Genomic DNA, 18922 nt, shown 5'->3' with positions numbered 1-18922 from the left:
TTTGAGATTTTTCACATTCATCATCTCCTGTGCATCTCACACTATCCTTCTGATGTCATTTCTATTCTGATATGTCCAGTTTACAGGCTTACATACCGACTCGGAGTGGTTAAATGACCTGGACAAAAGAAGGAGAGGAACTGATATTTAGAAGCCACACATTTTTGCGGAGAGGAATCCTCCATCCTCCTGCGTTGGGAGGTGGCAGTGGGAATGGTTACATGGCCTTATAAGGGCACCAGTCATACTGGAATAGAGTCCACTACAATTCATAATTCATCTTCAATTGGTTACATCTGCCAAGACTTCCCTTCCAAATAAGGTCAATTCACAGGTACCAGGGGTTAGAACTTCAACATATATTTTGGGGGAACACAGTTCCACCCATCACACACTGTTAATAATGAGGTCTGTGATGCCACCGATGGTCCTGTAACCTGTTATGCCACTGAGCATACGCAACTGTGCAGTCACCAATTGCAACATAGCTGGGGACATTGAAAGAAATGAAGCATGTGTCTCTGATTGTGTCATCAAAGACAGGGGCCTGTGAGATGAGGTCCCAGATTATGCACCTACGTTGTCCTTGCCTACGAGTGCCTGTGAGATGAAGGCCTTAGCTCTCTCTAGGAATAGCTCCATTTTAGTCCAGATTCTCTAGAAAACAGAGCCTGAGGCAAGACTCTTTGGGGAGGGAGGGAGATGTTGCAATTCCTGGGAAGAAAGGGTGAGGGGGAAAGGAAGAGAGATGAGACGGGAGGGAAAGTTAATACAAAACAATGCAAGACCAGGCAGGCCACACCCCAAAGAAAGAGGGAGCTGATTTTAAAGTCACCGGATGTCTCTGGAGAAGCCCTAGGAACCACTGCATCGCAGAACAATCCATGAGGGTGGGGCATTTCTAGGAACGGCAGGAAATTCATCAGCCAGCCCCTTCCAGTCTCTGTCTTGTGGTCGAAGTTACCCTCATGGTTATTAACTCCTTCACAATTCTGGGTTGGGTCATCGAGCCCTGGGGGCAGCCACTGGGGAAACCACAACCAGGCACTGTGCTCCCTCTGAGCCTGGAAGTGGTAGGAGGAGCTAAGCTGGTTTGGCGGTGGCCACAGTGGGCTCAGGGGGCCACGAGGGTAGAGGACAAGTCTGGACAGTATGGTTTGGGGCTGGCTGCACATGTAGGCCCCTGCAGGGGCCGGCCAGGTCGCCTACCCAGGGCAGGTGTGGTGGAGGCTGGAGCAGGTGGGCACCCCTGGTTGCAGCCCTACAAAATGGCCCAGAGCTGGACACTGGGCAAAACTGGAGGGGCAGCTGGGGAAGATTCAGCCTCTGGATGTCTTGACTCTATTTTGGAAACCCTTCTGCAAATTGTTGACACCTCCCTGCCTTTAATCTGTAGGTATTTTCCAAAGTGTGAAACCTCAGGGGTTATCAGAAACAGGAGCCGCCAGATGTGGGTGGAGACCTGCCACGCCCTCCTGTTGGCTCCTGGCAGAGCTGGGATGGAAATCACTCCCTCTTTGAAGCTCCTTCTGAGGCCAGGACCAGTTTCACATGGGACAGTCTCTGCCAAGTCAGTGCTCGCCACTCTTTAAACCGAAGCACAGACCTGCCATTTTAAAGGCCTACGAGAAACAGCCACGGGACTTCTGCCTTTGTTTGGCTCAAAAGCCAGATGAGATGAATCTGCCTTAAAAAGAGCAGGGACCCAGGTAATTCCTCAGCTCTATGGAGGACCTGGAGATGCGCTGCCCGGGTCCCCCGCCAGCAAGGGTTGGTGGCCACAGCCATCTGCTCCTTCCCGGCCTTCTGCAGCTACAGAGAGTGACTTTAGCAGAGGGCATGCGCTTCCCAGGATCATCCACTTTAAATGAGTGATCAAGGAGGGGCTCAGAGTCTGGCCATCTTGCCCAATTCTGCTAGGCAGATACACCCCAGAGCTGCCCTTTTCTGCTGGTTCACAGGCCTCGATCCCCGACTGCCCTGCAGCATGGTGAGCCCTCCTCAGGCTCTGCCTCCAGAGAACCCAGTAGGCACCACGGCTGTCACAGGTCTTCCCTGTCCTGGGACATGCCAGACATGGGAGGGGTGACGGCCTCGACCAGCCCTTGTTGAAAGAGTGAGTAAGTCAGAGAGCAGTGCAGACGAGGTGGGTCAGGGACCCTGGGGGGGAGGAAGTACCCTCTGCCGGGCAGAACGCTGTCGAGAGCTAGTGGAGGTCGTGCTGTCGGCTACAGGGAGGTCTGTCTGGAGACGACAGAGCATCTGTCCAGCGGTCAGGGCTGTTGCGGGCCGAGGAGTCACGAGAGCAGGTAGGCAGGCACGAAGAAGGATATGGAGGCAGGGCCTCGATTCCCAGACCTGGGATTTAAGTGGCGGCTGAAGCAATGACTGTGAACTTTGGGAGTTTCCTTAGTGCCCAGGAACTCAGCTGCCACTAGCCCACAGAGAGCCTTTATGCAAATTAGGAGAAGGCACCGCCTGTCCCCCACTCTCCACCTGGATGGATCCATCTCTACAGGCATGTGGCTTGGTGTGCAGAGGGCCTTTGGGGGTGAAGAAAATGCCCCTACTGCTCCCGTAGGCAGAGGCAGCCGGGCCCCAGGGAGCATGGCTTGGCCGGCTGGGTTCCAGCTTCTACTCAGCTCCTCTGCCAGGAGCCTCAGGCACAGAATGCAAAGTGGTAGACGACAGCCCTGCTCCCACACTTCGCTCAGGATTCTAGTGCAAACCTCAGCCTTGGAGAGAGTTGGAGTGGATAGATATAGGGCATGTCAGGTGGCCCCAAGCACGGGCCACACAGCTGTCACCGGTGCTTCCTCTGTCATATGCAAACTGTGTGACAACACATGCACATGGCCCTTTCAGAGTCATCTCCTCAGATCCCTACCGGGACACTCTGAGGTTTGCTTGCTACGTCCACATATTACAGATGAGGAAAAGGAAGCTCAGAGAGGACAGGCGATTGACTCAGTCACACAGCAAGTGAGAGTGGAACTGGGGCTAAGACAGCTCCTCCTCACCCAGTGACCCAAAAATAACCTGTACCATTGTGGAGCATTTAACAATGAGCATTTCAGAGCAAACAAGGCCGTGCTGGTTCATCCAGTCCAGTCAAACTATGCTAGCGAGAAGTCTTAGGTTCAGGGAGGTTTTGTGACTTGCCCAAGATCACACAGCTGCTTAATGAGAGAGCCACACATGGAACCAGGTCTCTGCCTGCCCAGGCCACTGCCCTCCGGTCCGTTTCCCATGCCACCCTTCTGGTGAATGTTGCACAAGAGAAGGTAGGGAATCTTAGTGTTGTTCTCCATTGTGGAGCATCTCCCACATGCATCTAGGAAAACATTCTCTTCTCTCTTTGTACTTCCCATTTCCCCTATCTGTGAAATCCCTCAAAACCAGAGCCTTTGGCATCTAGCCATTCATCCATCCACCCACCCATCCATCATCTATCCATCCATCCATCCATCTACCCATCCACGCATCCATCCCTCCATCCATCCATCCATCCATCCACCCATCCATCTATCATCTATCCATCCTTCCATCATGCATCCATGCACCCATCCACCCATCCATCCATCCATCCATCCATCATCTATCCATTCATCTATCATCCATCCATGCACCCATCCATCCATCCATCCATCTAGCCATTATCCATCCATTCATTCCTTCACTCCTCATTCACCAGGTCCTATTCTGGGTGCTGAGGACACAAAGACAAAATGGATGGTGTCTGCCCTCAAAGAGCTCACTGTCAGAGACAGGGACAGATGTGTATACTTAGCAATTGCCACCTAGCGTGAGAAGAACCATGGTAGAGGTCAGCGAGGGCAGGGAATGTGGGAGGGGCATCTTATGTCTTCAGGAGAGGGCAAAGGTCCTGGAGATGGGGCTCAGGGCAACAGATTGAAGGGGAATCAGCCAAGCACTGGGGAGAGGGTGTCAGGAAAGATATGCAGGTAAAGATGCAGAAGCCAGAAACTGCACCTAGCTTGGGAGCCAAGACTCAGCAGGGCCTTGAGAGCAGCACTGAGGGCTTTGAACTGGACCCAGGGGGCAGCAAGGAGCCATTGAAGCCTTCAGAGCAGAGGGTGCCAAGTAAAGACTTAAATTCTAAAAGATTACCTTGGCCAGAGGAGGATGAACCGAGCACCTGGCCTAGGTGAGTGGGAGATGGGGCTCCCTTTGCTAAGATGGAGGGGGCCATGATTAAATTTGACTTTGGGCATGTGAGATCTGCAACCAGGGGCCTCCCCACGGACGGGAACTCCAGCGTGGCAGAGAACAACCCCACCTGCATCTCAGGCTTTTTTTTCTTCCTTAGCCACAAGCAAGTTTCCTCCTCACTGCCTTCTAAACCGTGTCTCCAGGGAAGGGTGGGCTGGGAGTCTGACGGGCTGTATGAAGCCTGGAGGCTTTTCATGGGTGGAAATGTACAGATTATTCCTAGGCACATCTATAGGAATAAATATAGACCCAGATTTATATATATATATATATAGGTTTTTTTTGGTCTTCTCTTCATCTGCTCTGCCTGCCGATTCCCCACATGCATGACTGGCAATATTTGGTTAGGTTATAGACATGCGTGTATGCTTTTATGGAGTTGAGGTTCGTACACTTTTTGCTTGAAGGTGGTTTTCGGCGAGGCTCTGGCTGGCTGTGGGCTAGGGAGACGGATGGGCAGACACGGTGGTTAATGGGGCGTGGCTTGGGGGAGAGGACTTGCACTCACATCATCCCTGGCTGCACCCCCTTAGGGGCCAAGGCCTGTGCTCTGCGCACCAGGGCCCCCGGGAGTGTTGCCTGGGACAAGAGCCCTTGCAGGGGCAGTAGCTCCTCTGGCCATCTGCCCAGGCCTACATCAAAGGGACCCCTGTGTCCTCTTGCTGGACGGTCTTTGTCCCCACCCCTCGCCTGCCATGCTTTCTGCTGTCCACGTCCACGACCTTCCAGCCACCAGCTGCGTGCTTGTTTCCCCACTTGCGGCCACACCCCCTCTGCCCCGGTTAGTGGTCCCCTCAGCCCTGGCCTCTCACCGGGACTGAGCTCTCCTCCTGCTGCAGCCTTGGGGGCCTTCACTGAATACCTTGAGCTCAGATCAGGGACAATTCTGCTAATTTTCAAGCTATCAGTGAGAGCTGTGTTCTGTGCCGCTGGTGGCCCCAGGCCAGGGTCATGAGGCACATTGGTGAGGGATTATTTCCCGGCCACTGGATTTCACTCTTTGGAGCCTTTCTTGACTTTCTATATCCTTCTAGTGGGCTTTCTTTTTCTATTTTCTGCCCGTCCAGGCCTCAGGCTCCCTCCCATCCAGTCCTCTCCACGTCCCCTCCCGGCCCACCCAGCAAAGCCGGCTCTAAGATCAGCTGTGGACGATCCGGCTGGCTGCCTGGCTCCAAGATGGCCCGGTGGCCATGTCTATTTCCTTTGTCCCCAGCCATGACCGATGGGTCCAGGAAAAAGAAGCAGAGGACTCAATTGGATTCTCTTCTGTGATGCTTCCCGCCCCCCTGCTTCTCCCAGCAACCGCTTAGGAGGAATTCTTAAGAGAATTGGCTTCTCCAGCTCTGAAGTGCTCCAGATTCCTGGGCCTTCGGCTCTTTAGGATGGCAGGCTAATTTTGCTAAGAGAGCCAAGAAGGTCTCTCTTAGCAAAGTTCCCTTTTCTTCTCTTTCAATTTCTGCCTTCAGATGGGTTCCCTTCAGCCCCACGGTACCTCCTCCTTGCAGGACCCCACAGAATGCTGCAAGAAGCAGCCAGCCCACCTCAACATCTGACGTTTTCCTTGCAAGCCCCCAGTGCTGCAGCCTTGGTAAAACATGGTCTGCATCCCAAGGAAACACAGATAACTAATAAATCAATTATCTTTTGCTTTACAATTGCAAACCAAGAATGCCAACATACCAACCCTAGATCCCAGCTACTTGCCGACTTCAATTCAACCCATTGCAGATTATAAGTTTTGTTGTAATGATTCTATTTCCTTGTACAAAATTTGGTAATGGTGATGCTGAAAGCTGCAACCCAAAGCGGTTTAAGCAATAAAGGAGCATATTGGCTCCCTTGACTAGAAAATCCAGACATAGTTTGAGCTTCAGGATCAGTTTGATCTAGCATTTCAGTGATGCAAGGACATTCTTGTCTGTGTCTTCACTCTGCCTTTGACCACATCTTCTTCATTTAAAGGCTGGCTCTCCTCATGACTGCAAGATGAATGCCACCAGTTTCCAGAGAAACGTACGTCCACATCCACATGCAAAAGGAAAGGGAACTTCTCTTGCCTCATTGATCACACAAAAATCTTTTGCTATAGTGTGATTGGAGCAACTTAGATCCTGTCCACTTCTCATCCCTGTGGCCAGGGAAATACTCAGAGTGGTTTGGGGCTGGGCCATTAGCTTCCCCTAAAACAATAATGGGGACAAGGGAGATATAGATGTCCAGGGGGTGATGTTAGTGGCTCAGACTGATTGGGACCTCACCTTTGAAGCTGGGGGTAGAGCCATCCTATCTAGACCCCACGGTGATGACCCACTGGTGGAGGTAGAATGAAAGGTGGAGGGGTGGACTCAGTGAGCAGTGCTGTGTCAGCGCACATTCAGGGACTCCAGAACAAACTATGGCTGGCAGCATTCCCCAACACCTAACCTGTTCCTGCTTCTTTTTTGTCTGTTAGCACATTTTTACAGACAAGGACATTAGAGCTCACTTACACATTGGTGCTGGGGAGCAAACAAGTTTGTATCTGATTGCTTAGGTACCATTCTATCCCAAAATTACAAAAAATAGGTGCAGTGACAGCAACTGTTCCCAGCATAGTTCCCAGTGTGTTTCCTTTATCTCCCAAAGTCACCATCCGATGTGGCCTGGTGGTGTTATCTCTATTTTATTGAAGGGGCAACCGAGACTCAAGGAGACACAGTTTTCTGACTAGAGATCCAATATGCCTAGAGAGATGCTGCCTTCATGGTCCCAGGGCCCGGAATGACTTCACTGCTAAGAAGTAGAAAAAGGTCTCTTTTCTTCCTGCGAGTTTTCATGTTACACCACTGGCCGTTCCCTGCATGTCATGAGCTTCCCATCACTAGAGGCATCCAAGACTGTGTGCCTGCTTGGAGGGATACTGTGGATAGAAAGTTGACCTGCATGATCTGAGTTTCCTTCCAGTTCTGAGATTCTGGGGCTCCAAGCCCTCTGGAAACCTGGCACCTCCCAGGGTCCATCTGTCACCCGGGAAGTCCTGTTTGACTGTCATAACCATATGAGGAAGAAAGTCCTACTCCCCACAGGGCTCTGTTGTGCAGCCCGCGGTGTGACTAAGGCATAGGAAGCTCCCGAGGACACTTACATTTCATGACTGGATGCGGATTTGGAGGAACGCACTGAGCTCATGACATCATAATTATTTGGTTCTCTTGCACTGAAACATCCCACAAATGACAGTAATTATCAAGTCCTGCTTGACATGACATTTTCTTCAAAACATGAGAATACCTTCTTGAATTTTCTCTTTGTACTCCCATCCGACTTCCCTTCCTCTTTCCGTCCCACCTCCCTTCTGCTCCCGGTGCACAGTCAGCCCACACACTTTCCACTTCCCACTTCCCAGACCACGCCCTTTCTTTCCTCATTTGACCCCATGATGCCCCCTCCCTTCCCATTCTCTGGCCCAGAGCAGCTATGGGGCTGGAGGCACCAAGAGACAAGCATTTGTCAAATGCTTCCCAGAGTGGAACCCTGAGGAGTGAAAGGAGGTGCTAGCTATCTCCTTGCCTCAGGTTCCCTCTCCTCTGTGCTGTGCTGGGGACCAGATTTCCTACATGGCAGCTAATCTTCAGTGGAAAACACTGGACTTGGACAGATTTGTTTTAAAATCATTAACTATTTACTTTAAAAATATTAATAAACAATTTTTTTAGAGCAGTTTTAGGTTTGTAGCAAAACTGAGTGGAAAGTAGAGAGTTCTTACGTACCCCCTAGGCTGCACATGCACAGCCTCCCCCACTATCACCATCCCCCACCAGACTGGTCCATTTGTTACAATCGATGAACCCACACGGACACATCATAATCACCCAAAGTCCACAGTTTACATTAGGGCTCACTGGCGTTGCCCATCCTATGGGTTTGGACAAATAGATAATGACATGTATCTACAATTATGGTATCACACAGAGTAGTTTCACTGCCCTAAAAACTTCTCTGTGTTGCTGATTCATCTCTCCCTCCCCCCTCCCCCCGATCTTTTTATTGTCTCCATAGTTTTGTCTTCTCCAGAATGTCATACAGTTGGAATCGTACAGGATGCAGCCTTCTCAGATTGGCTTCTCTCACTTAGGAATATGCATTTAAGGTTCCTCCATGTCTTTTCATGGCTTGATAGCTCATTTCTTTTTAGTACTGAATAATATTCAATTGTCTGGATGTACCAGAGTTTATCCATCCACCTACTGAAGGACATCTGGGTTGCTTCTAAATTTTGGCAATTATGAATAAAGCTGCTATAAACATCATGTGCAGGTTTTCCTGAGGACATAAGTTTTCAACTCCTTGGGGTAAATGCCAAGGAGCATGATTACTAGATCATATGGTAGGAGGATGTTTAGTTTTGTAAGAAATTGACAAACCGTCCTCCAGAATGACGACCGTTTTGCATTCCCACCAGCAATGAATGAGTTCCTGCTACTTCACATCCTTGCCAGCATCTGGTGTTGACAATGTTTTCAATTTTGGCCATTCTAATAGATGTGTAGTAGTATCTCATTGTGCTTTTAATTTGTGATTCCCTAACAACAGAGGATGTTGAACATCTTTTCATGTACTTATTTGCTGTTGTGTATCTTTTTAAATGAGGGGTTTGTTCAGGTCTTTTGCCGATTTTTCAATTGGGTTGTTCATTTTCTTATTGTTGAGTTTTAAGAGTTCTTTGTATATTGTGGATAACAGTCCTTTATCAGATGTGTCTTAAAATATTTTCTCCCAGTCTGTGGCTTGTCTTCTCATCCTCTTGACATTGTCTTTCATAGGGCTGAAGTTTTTAATTTTAATAAAGTCCAGCTTATCAATTCTTTCTTTCACGGATTATGCTTTTGGTGTTGTATCTAAAAAGTCATTGCCATACCTAGGATTTCTCTTATTTTCTAAGAGTTTTATTGTTTTGCATTTTACATTTGGGACTATGATCCATTTTGAGTTAATTTTTGTGAAGGGTGTAAAGTCTGTGTCTAGGTTTGTTTTTTTGGTATGTGAATGTCTAGTTGTTCCAGCATCATTTGTTGAAAAGACTAGCTTTGCTTTATTGTATTGCCTTTGTTTTTTTGTATTTGAAGATCGGTTGACTATATTTACGTGGATCTACTGCTGGGCTCTCTGCTCTGTTCCATTGATCTACTTGTCTCTTTTTTCACTATGGCCACGCTGTCTTGATTATAGTAGCTCTGTAGTAAGTCTTAAAGTTGGGTAACGTCAGTCCTCTAACTTTGTTCTTCTCCTTCAATATCGAGTTGGCAATTCTCAGTCTTCTGCCTCTCCCTATAAACTTTAGAATCAGTTTGTCAATATTCACAAAACAACTTGCTGAAATTTTGGTTAGGACTGCACTGAATTTATAGGTCAAGTCAGGAAGAACTGACATCTTGACAAGATGAGTCTTCCAATCCATGAACGTGGAATACCTCTCCGTTTATTTAGTATTTCTTTGATTTCTTTCATCAGAGTTTTGTAGTTTTCTTCATATAGATCTTGTATAAATTTTGTCAGATTTATACCTAAGTATTTCAATTTTGGGGGGTGCTAATGTACATAGTAATGTAATAGTATGTGTTTGAGTTAATCAAAAGGGAGATTCTCCTGGGTGGGCCTGTCCTAATCAGGTAAGCCTCTTAAAAGAAGATTTAGGTCTTTGCTGAGATGGGAGAGGTTCTGCTGTGGTCCTCAAACAGGATTAAGCCTCCATGAGTTCTGCATGAGTTCTGTAGTTGCAAGGAAACAAATTCTGCCACATGAGCAGGGAAGAGGGTCCCGAGCTGCAGAGGAGACCCAGCCGCAGCCAACACTTTGCCTGCAGCCTTGTGAGACCTTCAGCACAGGACCAGTCGAGGCTCGGGCAGACTCCTGCCTGGGGACACAGTGAGATAACAAATGATCTTCATTTAAGCTGCTGAGTTTGTGCTGTTCGTTACACAGCAGCAGAGAACCAACACACTGTGTCAGCACTGACCTTTGGAGAATAGGAAGTTGGGGGGTGCAAATACTGGGCTTTCACATTTTTCAAACTTTTAGAATGAATATATATTAATTTTGCAATTAAAGAAAAGGCAATGCTAACGGACTTGTTTTTAAAAGAGTTTTCTTCTCCTTTTACCCTCCCAGTGTGCTTTAAAAGCAAGCTGGAAAGCAGACAGCACGCCACCCCTCTCCTGGCGCCGGTTCTACTCCAGACTGTGGGCCGGAAGCTCGAGAGCTCGCCCTCGGGCTGTCTTCTGTGTTTTTCTTTCCCTAAAAAATTCAAAGCACCTTAATCTCAGACCCAGAGTGGGTCCTCGCCCTGAGCCCCCAGGGCAGCTGCACTCGTCCCACCTCCGTGACATCTTTCTACACATCTGGGACGAACGGCCCTGTCGTGTGCGAAGTCTCCCACCCACTGGGAGCCGGATGAGTCACAGCTGAACAGAGCCAGGGGGCGGAGGAGTGCGGCCGCGCGGAGGGACGCAGAGGACCGTGCCCACGGTGGGACTGGCGCCAGGACGTCGGTCCCTTCCCCTCCTCCCCCCTCCCTTCCTCTTTCCTCCCGCCTCCCTCCTCCTTGCTCCTTTTCTGCTTCTTTTCTCCTTCTTCCTTCCTTACTCTTTCCTGCCTCCTTCCTCCTTCTTTCCTCTTTTCTCCCTTCCCTCCTCCTCCCTTCCTTCTTTGCCTTGACATTTTCGGCGTTTTATAAAATAAGTTCATAAAGCCTGTTCACACCCATTATTTTATTCGTTCCTGTGAGAGGTTGTATTCAGGAAGGAAAGGTCACTAGTTCCCTTGTGCAGATGAAAAAACTGAGGCATAGAAAAGAAGAAAGAAGACCTGGAGCTGGGGCAAAAACCCCGGAAGTTTCCAGATGATTCAGTTTTGCGTCATTGTATCAGCTCCCCTCCACCCCCCGCTTCTCCACCGCCCCCCCCCCCCCCCCCCCCCCCCCCCACCCCCCCCCACCCAGCTGGCCTCCTGCGCTTGACTTCGGGGGACAATTTATTCAGACAGGACTAGGGGGGCTGAGCCTTCTCCCAATCGGTTCTTTGGGGCCCCGGGGGCAGCTCCCTGCCCAGGTAGGTGCACAGCAAATAATGAAATGTAAATTTTCGATGGAGTACAGAACTGAATCTTAATGAAAGGTATTATTACATTCAGCAAAACACAAAGAAATTTTAACTGAAGAAAACTGATTATTTCATAAAAAGGGAATAGATTACAGCTTTCATCGTGCGTCGTCTAGACAAATCATTTAGACACACGTGCTGGTTCTAATTAGCGCCGTGGAAATTAAGCATTCTGTAGCCCAAAATGTTATTGTTCAACAAATAAAAAAATACATATTTAATAAGGAAAAATACAGCTCAGTCACTCCCCATAATGCCTGAATAGGCTGTGTTTTTTTTTCCCTTCCCTATTTTAAAGGAAAAACCCACACAAGTCAAAGTTGCTGCTGCTTCTTGTGTCGCATAGAAGGTTTTGCACTCTCCCAACCCCACATGACATCATGAAATGTGCAATCATAATCAAAGTCATATGCGGGACTGAATATACCGCAGCAAGAAACTTTCCATTTTTAGCCAAAAAGTCCAGACTTTTTCCCCTGGTTTAATCCTTCAGGAAATTCTCAATGGATCTCGGCTCCTGGCTCAAGTTTCTGTGCATCAGCAACCTTCAGTGAGAAGGCAGCAAATAGGCATTTTTTAACCTGTGCTGTCCCTGTCTCAGTCTTCATGAAACCCAGACAGGGTCTAGGGGTCAGATTAGGAAAGGTCTGTGTCCAGAGCCTTGGAGGAGGGGGAGAACTGGAGAGGATTTAGCAGGTATGAGGAAACAAAGAGGGTGTCTTAGTCTGTTCAGGCTGCTGTAGCAAAATGCTTCTGGCACTGAAGTTCAAGAGCGAGGTCCTGTGAGGCTCTCTGGTGAAGGCTGTCTTCCCCCGCTTGCAGATGGCCACGCCCCTGCCGTGCCCCCACGTGGCCTCTCCTCTGTGAGTGCGTGCAGAGAGAGCTCTGGGGTCTCTTCTTATAAGGACACTAATCGCGTTAGATGAGGGCCTCACTTCATTTCACCTTAATTATCGCTGCATAGGGCCCATCTCCAAATACAATCATATTGGGGTTTAGGCTTCAACATGAGAACCATGGGGGGGTACACAATTCAGCCCATAGCAGACAAGGTAGTCCAGGTGTGGGAGAGCACTGGTGAGGAGAGAGAGCAGGTCTGACCTGCGCGTCCCACTCTGGCCAGGTGAGTGGAGGGGTTCCTGGGAGGACCAAGGGGAGGGCATTCTGGGCTCGGGCGTGTCCCTAGCTGAGCTCTGAGGCTTGTGAGGGCTTGAGGGGAGTCGAGGAGGCTGGGGCACGGGGCAGGCAGGTTTGGAGAGGCGGGGGTGTGCCAGCCTTCTGCTCCTCTCTCTCGGTCCTGCTGGGGCCGCTCCTCACACAGCAGGACTCCCGGGCCTGCCTTGCATCTTCCCTCCTCGCCTTCTGGCTCCGGGCTGGTTGGTGCCTCCAGCAGATGTCTTCCTCCCTGCCCTCTTCTTGTACCCAGCCCTCCAGCTGCAAATACCTTCCCCGCCTCCCCCCCGTGTCTCGCGCCCCTGTTGTCAGTGGGCACCTGCTCTGCTGTGGGCTGTTTGCGGACATTTTCTCTGCTGTCTTTTGCATCTGCTGCCCCCTCCTCTCTCACTTCTGCGCGGCATCAACTGTCTCCCCTGCAGGGTTTGGGATTTGCTGAATGGATGTGCTGGACCCGAGCCAGCCTCGCGCTACTATGACGAGCTTTAAGCCATCTTTATTTTCACCGTGTCTGATGTTTTCTATTCTCTACTATCTCAGTAAAAATGCTGGTTAAGACTTAGTAAGTTGACTGCACAACCAACCAACTATTGAGGGGTTGCCCAAGGTCTGAAAACTTGTCTCACAGTCCGGATTCCTCCCAGGGCCTGCTCGGCTCTGTGGGGTCTGTTTCCAGCTTCACCCGTCAGTCTCAGGGCCTACCCACCCGCCCCCAACCCCGCGCCTTCCTCTGCACAGGCTGCCCTCTCCGAGAGAGGCAGGCCAACCAGGCGAGGGCCTCAGACCTCGAGGCTCAGCTCCGCATCCACTTTTCTGGAGACCCATATCTCCAGCGCTGCTGGGCTGGTGAGGTATCCGTGAACTCCTGGCTCCCGCAGCACCTTGGACTGAGGAGTGGCTTGGGGAGGGGCTCCACTTGCCTGCAGAGGTGCTGTCACACACCCCAAATGCACACCTAAGCCAAGCAGACTGGCACTTCTTTTTTTCTTTTTGAGGAAGATTAGCTCTGAGCTAACTGCTGCCATTCCTCCTCTTTTTGCTGAGGAAGACTGGCCCTGAGCTAACATCCGTGCCCATCTTCCTCCACTTTATATGTGGGATGCCTACCACAGCATAGCTTGCCAAGCAGTGCCATGTCTGCACCTGGGATCGGAATCGGCGAACCCTGGGCCACCAAAATGGAACATGCGTACTTAACCACTGTGCCACCAGGCCAGCCCCAAGACCGGCACTTCTAAGCAGACGCAGCCCCTCCCTCTTCCAGGCAGATGGCCACCCTTGGCACCTGGCCTGTAGGGAAATTCAGGAACCACCACTCCCGGCACGCACCTCTGTTAGCCGACCACTGCAAACTGAAATTATCAGTTACAAAAAGTACATTCTCCACGAGGGCGTGGACCCCACCTCCACACCCCGGGTGGGGTGTGTGTGTGCTTGCCATTGGAGCTCAATAAACATTTGAATAAATGATTGAATGAAGGGGTGTTTTCAAGCCCATGAAGCTTAGACTAAGATGCAATTTGCACTTAACCCTGCAGGTACTAGGGAGCAGCTGAAGACACCTGGGAAGGGAAGAAAGGAGAATAAGGATTGGAGGATGAACGTGGGGTGTGTGGGAGGTGGCGTGCTCACTACATTGGAGAGAAGCATAGGCCTTAAGCCAGGCAGGCCTTGGGGCAAATCCCAGCTGCACACCACCAGCCGAGCGACCAGGACAACGGGAGCCAAAGCGTGCAGGCCCGAGCAGACTAGGGGGGCTCAGACCTCGACTTCGCCACTTGCTGCCTGAGAGATCTTGGCAGGTTACCTGGCATCTTGTCTCCTCAGAGAGATGCTGCGGGGATTAAAGCGCAAAGCTCTCAGACAGCGTTTGGCTCGTGGTACACTTATAATAAATGTTACTATTCCTCGACCCTTCTGAATCTCAACCTCTTACTCTGTAGCAAATGTCATAGGTTGATTTTAAATGGAAATGAAATAAAATTTGTAAAAAGAAGTTTCACCAAACGATACTTAACTTTGTGTGACGTATTCTAATATGTTCAGTCTTACACTCCCTCACTAAAGAAAAAAAAGTACTATCAGTGACCCAGCAAACTGATTTCACGATCCATTAATGGATAGAACCCTAAGTTAAAAAAGACCCAGCCTACAGAATATATTTTTAATAGACTATTTTTTTGGAGCAATTTTAGGTTCACAGCAAAGTTGAACAGAAAGTACAGAGAGTTCCCACATACCACCTCCCTCCCCCGCACACTTAGCCTCCCCCGTAGTCAATATCCGCCACCAGAGGGGGACGTTTGTTATAATCGATGAACCGACAGGACACATCCTCATCACCCAAGGTCCATAGTTTGCGGTGGTGGTCACTCTCGGCGTTGCACACCCTGTGGGTTTGGACAAATGTGTAATGACCGGTACCCACCATTGGACATGTGGATTCATGTACCCACAGTGTCATAGGGAGTATGTTCACTGCCCTGAAAACCCTCTGTGCTCTGCCTAGTCATCCCTCTCTCTAGAATCTCCTTTTTAACACAGTCTCCAGGCCACAGAAGATTCTCAATAATTTGCAGTGATGATAATACTGCCAGAGACGATGGAAGCTGTTGCGATGGTTCAGGCGTGTGGGCCGCTGAAAGACAGCCATGGCCACAATGCTGGAAGAGAGGGGAGGGTATGGGACCTGGTGCAGGAAGGACAGACTGGCCTTGGCGACAGAGTCGGGGCCCGAGGGCTCTGGAAGCTAGTAGTGGTGGTGTTGGACTGCAGAGAAAGGGGAAGCAGTGGACAGCAAGGACTTCAAGGCAGAATTTCAACCCACTAAGCAGCGTGGGTCAGTCAGTGGAGACACAGGGAAAGCTCTGGATTTAGAGGAGGCCAAGCTGGGCTCTACTCCCGCTTCACCGTGTGACCTTGGGCAGGTCCCTTCTTTCCTCCAAGGGGCTGAGCCAGATGTCCTCGTCGTGCAGTGATCCGGTGAGGGTGAAGCAGCGCGCGCACAGCGGGGCAGCTTTAGGGAGACGCAGGAAACCTCCGAGGACCAGGCGGGGCCGGCGCAAGCCTGAGACACGGTGGGGACCGTGGGCGCAGGAGCAGCCTCTGAAGGGCTTTTTTGGACACGTTTTCCGCCGGAGCAACAGGCAGCCGTGTTCTTTCACCGCTGATCTTCTCGACACGGCGGAGAGAGAGAAACTTTCCAGCCCAAAGCCGGCTGGCCGCCTTAAAGCCCGGGGTCCCGGCCCCGGGGTGACCGCGGCGCCATGAGGGCCAGGAGGTCGCGCCCGGCGGCCGGCGCAGCAGCTGGGCCCGTCTGCCCAAGGGTTAACCGGTTCCCCTGCAGCTGCCGCGCGTGCCTTGCAGAATTTCACCAGAAGAGGGTACAGTTTGAAAAGCTCTTGACGTCAGGCTGGAATTCCTATTGTGTTTAGAAACGGCTCGGGCAAAGCAAGCCCAAGTTCGCTCTCCGCACACCTCGGCGGGCTGCGAGGGTCCGGCAGCTCCGGGACACGGTTCGCGCGAGGGGCGCACGCGGGGACCTGCGCGGCTCCCGGACCGGCCCACGGCCGCCTGCGCGCCCCGGGCGGAGGACCGTGCCCGCCGCCCACGAGGGAACCCCGCTCCTGCAGGAAGCCGAGCCGAAGCGGCGGATCGCGCCGCCCGGGAGCCGGGGTGAGTGTCCCGGGCGAGGCCCGTAGCCGCGAGAGCTCCCCGTCGGCGCGCCCAGGCGCCCGGATGCCCGCCCCGAGCCCCGCCGCCGGGTGCATGCCTCCCCCGCGGCGCGCCCCAGCCGGCTGCTGCCCACTGTGACCGTCCTTCCAGGCAGAGGGGCGCCAGCCGGGCTTCCCCGAGGGCCGCGCACCGGTGGGACCCGCCGGACCCCGGGCGGCGGAGCGCGGAGCCGAGGCTGCGAGGGCACACGCCGGGAGAATGGACGGAGCCGGGGAGCGTAGCCTCCCGGAGCCGGACAGCCGGGGCTCCCGGGCCGGCGACGACATCGAGATCGTCGTCAACGTGGGGGGCGTGCGGCAGGTACTGTACGGAGACCTCCTCAGCCGGTACCCCGAGACCCGGCTGGCGGAGCTCATCAACTGCTTGGCGGGGGGCTACGACACCATCTTCTCCCTGTGCGACGACTACGACCCGGGGAAGCGCGAGTTCTACTTCGACAGGGACCCCGACGCGTTTAAGTGTGTCATTGAGGTGTACTATTTTGGGGAGGTCCACATGAAGAAGGGCATCTGCCCCATCTGCTTCAAGAACGAGATGGATTTCTGGAAAGTGGACCTCAAGTTCCTGGACGACTGCTGCAAGAGCCACCTGAGCGAGAAGCGCGAGGAGCTGGAGGAGATCGCGCGCCGCGTGCAGCTCATCCTGGACGACCTGGGTGTGGACACGGCCGAGGGCCGCTGGCGCCGCTGCCAGAAGTGCGTCTGGAAGTTCCTGGAGAAGCCCGAGTCGTCGTGCCCGGCGAGGGTGGTGGCCGTGCTGTCCTTTCTGCTCATCCTCATCTCGTCGGTGGTCATGTGCATGGGCACCATCCCGGAGTTGCAGGTGCTGGACGCCGAGGGCAACCGCGTGGAGCACCCAACGCTGGAGAACGTGGAGACGGCGTGCATCGGCTGGTTCACGCTGGAGTACCTGCTGCGCCTCTTCTCCTCGCCCAACAAGCTGCACTTCGCCCTGTCCTTCATGAACATCGTGGACGTGCTGGCCATCCTCCCCTTCTACGTGAGCCTCACGCTCACGCACCTGGGCGCCCGCATGATGGAGCTGACCAACGTGCAGCAGGCCGTGCAGGCTCTGCGGATCATGCGCATCGCCCGCATCTTCAAGCTGGCGCGCCACTCCTCGGGCCTGCAGACCCTCACCTACGCTCTCAAGCGCAGCTTCAAGGAGCTGGGGCTGCTGCTCATGTACCTGGCCGTGGGCATCTTTGTCTTCTCGGCCCTGGGATACACCATGGAGCAGAGCCACCCCGAGACCCTGTTTAAGAGCATCCCCCAGTCCTTCTGGTGGGCCATTATCACCATGACGACCGTTGGCTATGGTGATATCTACCCCAAGACCACCTTGGGCAAGCTAAACGCAGCCATCAGCTTCTTGTGTGGGGTCATTGCCATTGCCCTGCCCATCCACCCCATCATCAACAACTTTGTCAGGTACTACAACAAGCAGCGAGTCCTGGAGACCGCAGCCAAGCACGAGCTGGAGCTGATGGAGCTCAACTCCAGCAGTGCAGTCGAGGGCAAGGCGGGGGGCTCCCGCAATGACCTGGACAACCTCTCACCAGAGGCCCCCGGGAAGGAGGGGCCGAGCTGGAGCAGCCGGCTGAAGATCTCCCACAGCGACACCTTCATCCCCCTCCTGACAGAGGAGAAGCACCATAGGACCCGGCTCCAGAGTTGCAAGTGACGAGGCCCATCCCGGGCGCAGAAGGACTGGGCTGGTAGATGGAGGGATGGACAGGTGTGACAGGCCTGTCAGGGACTGCCCAGGACAGAACTCTGAAGGCCCTCTTGGGCACCTCTGACGAGGCTGGGTAAGACCCCTTTGTGTTGCTGGCTGTCCAGGAGCCGGGGGGAGGGGGGTGGTGTGCAGGAGTCACTGGCAGCATGGTGTGCTGGAGGCCGTGGTCTGGCTGGTGGCAGGAGCCCTTGCCTGGTTCTGTATCTCCTTCAATAAAGCCTCCTGCTCTGTGCGCCCGCCTGTGTTGTAGGTTCTGTCACAGGCTGGCTGCCCCTCCCCTAGACGTGGCTCAGGCACGCCCCTGGGCCAGGCCAGGAGGTAGGTGTGCAGCCCGGGGGGCCTATTTTTAGTTGAGAGCTTATTAAAGAAGGGCTCATACACAGGGTTCAGTGCCAAGGAGCCTTGTCACATTCCAGGAGGCTCTGTGCTGGCGACTCCTTCGTTCTGTTTCCTTCTGAGGAAAAGCTTGCTCCCAGGCAGGGAAGAGTTCACCGAGCTGGGAACGCCAAGCAGCGCGGTTACCATGTATTTACCACCTGTGTGAGGTCCTTTTCTCAACTCCCTTCCATTCCTTCCAGTAACCCTGCTAGATAGATATCCCGTTTTACAGATGAAGAAACTGAGGCCCAAGGTCACACAGAGCAGGGATTCAGCCCCGGGTCTGATGATCCCAAAGTGCTTGCGTTCTCTCTGGTGTCAGGTGGCCTTGGGACAGAGGTGTGCTCCGGCTCACGAGGGGAGGGTCAGCTGACCAGGAGGGGTGTTGAGTTTCTGCAGGGCGGACATGCCTGCCCTCCAGCTCGTCCTTCCTTCTAGAACCAGTCGCTCTGAGGTACCAGCTGAATGGACAAAACTGAGCATGCCCAGGTGGCCCACTGCCAGCCTGTCTGCGAGCCCCAGGGGAACAG

The 18922-nt window shown here is 52.6% G+C and overlaps 1 protein-coding gene across 1 annotated transcript; it reads left to right on the top strand.

Annotated features, from left to right (window-relative positions):
- Window positions 1-16475: 16475 nt before the first annotated feature.
- On the top strand, window positions 16476-18192 carry KCNF1 (potassium voltage-gated channel modifier subfamily F member 1). The gene has a single exon (XM_046663460.1). The coding sequence runs from the start codon at window positions 16476-16478 to the stop codon at window positions 17958-17960; it is 1485 nt and encodes a 494-aa protein (XP_046519416.1). The 3' UTR covers window positions 17961-18192.
- Window positions 18193-18922: the final 730 nt, after the last annotated feature.

Source organism: Equus quagga, chromosome 5, assembly GCF_021613505.1.
Source record: "Equus quagga isolate Etosha38 chromosome 5, UCLA_HA_Equagga_1.0, whole genome shotgun sequence".
NCBI classification, from domain to species: domain Eukaryota; kingdom Metazoa; phylum Chordata; class Mammalia; order Perissodactyla; family Equidae; genus Equus; species Equus quagga.
The sequence above is the reverse complement of the archived record's forward strand: the minus strand, read 5'-3'. Positions and strand labels throughout refer to the sequence as shown.

Excerpts from the sequence above, each read along its gene's own strand:
- KCNF1 (XM_046663460.1), top strand. The coding sequence starts at position 16,476 with ATGGACGGAGCCGGGGAGCGTAGCCTCCCGGAGCCGGACAGCCGGGGC.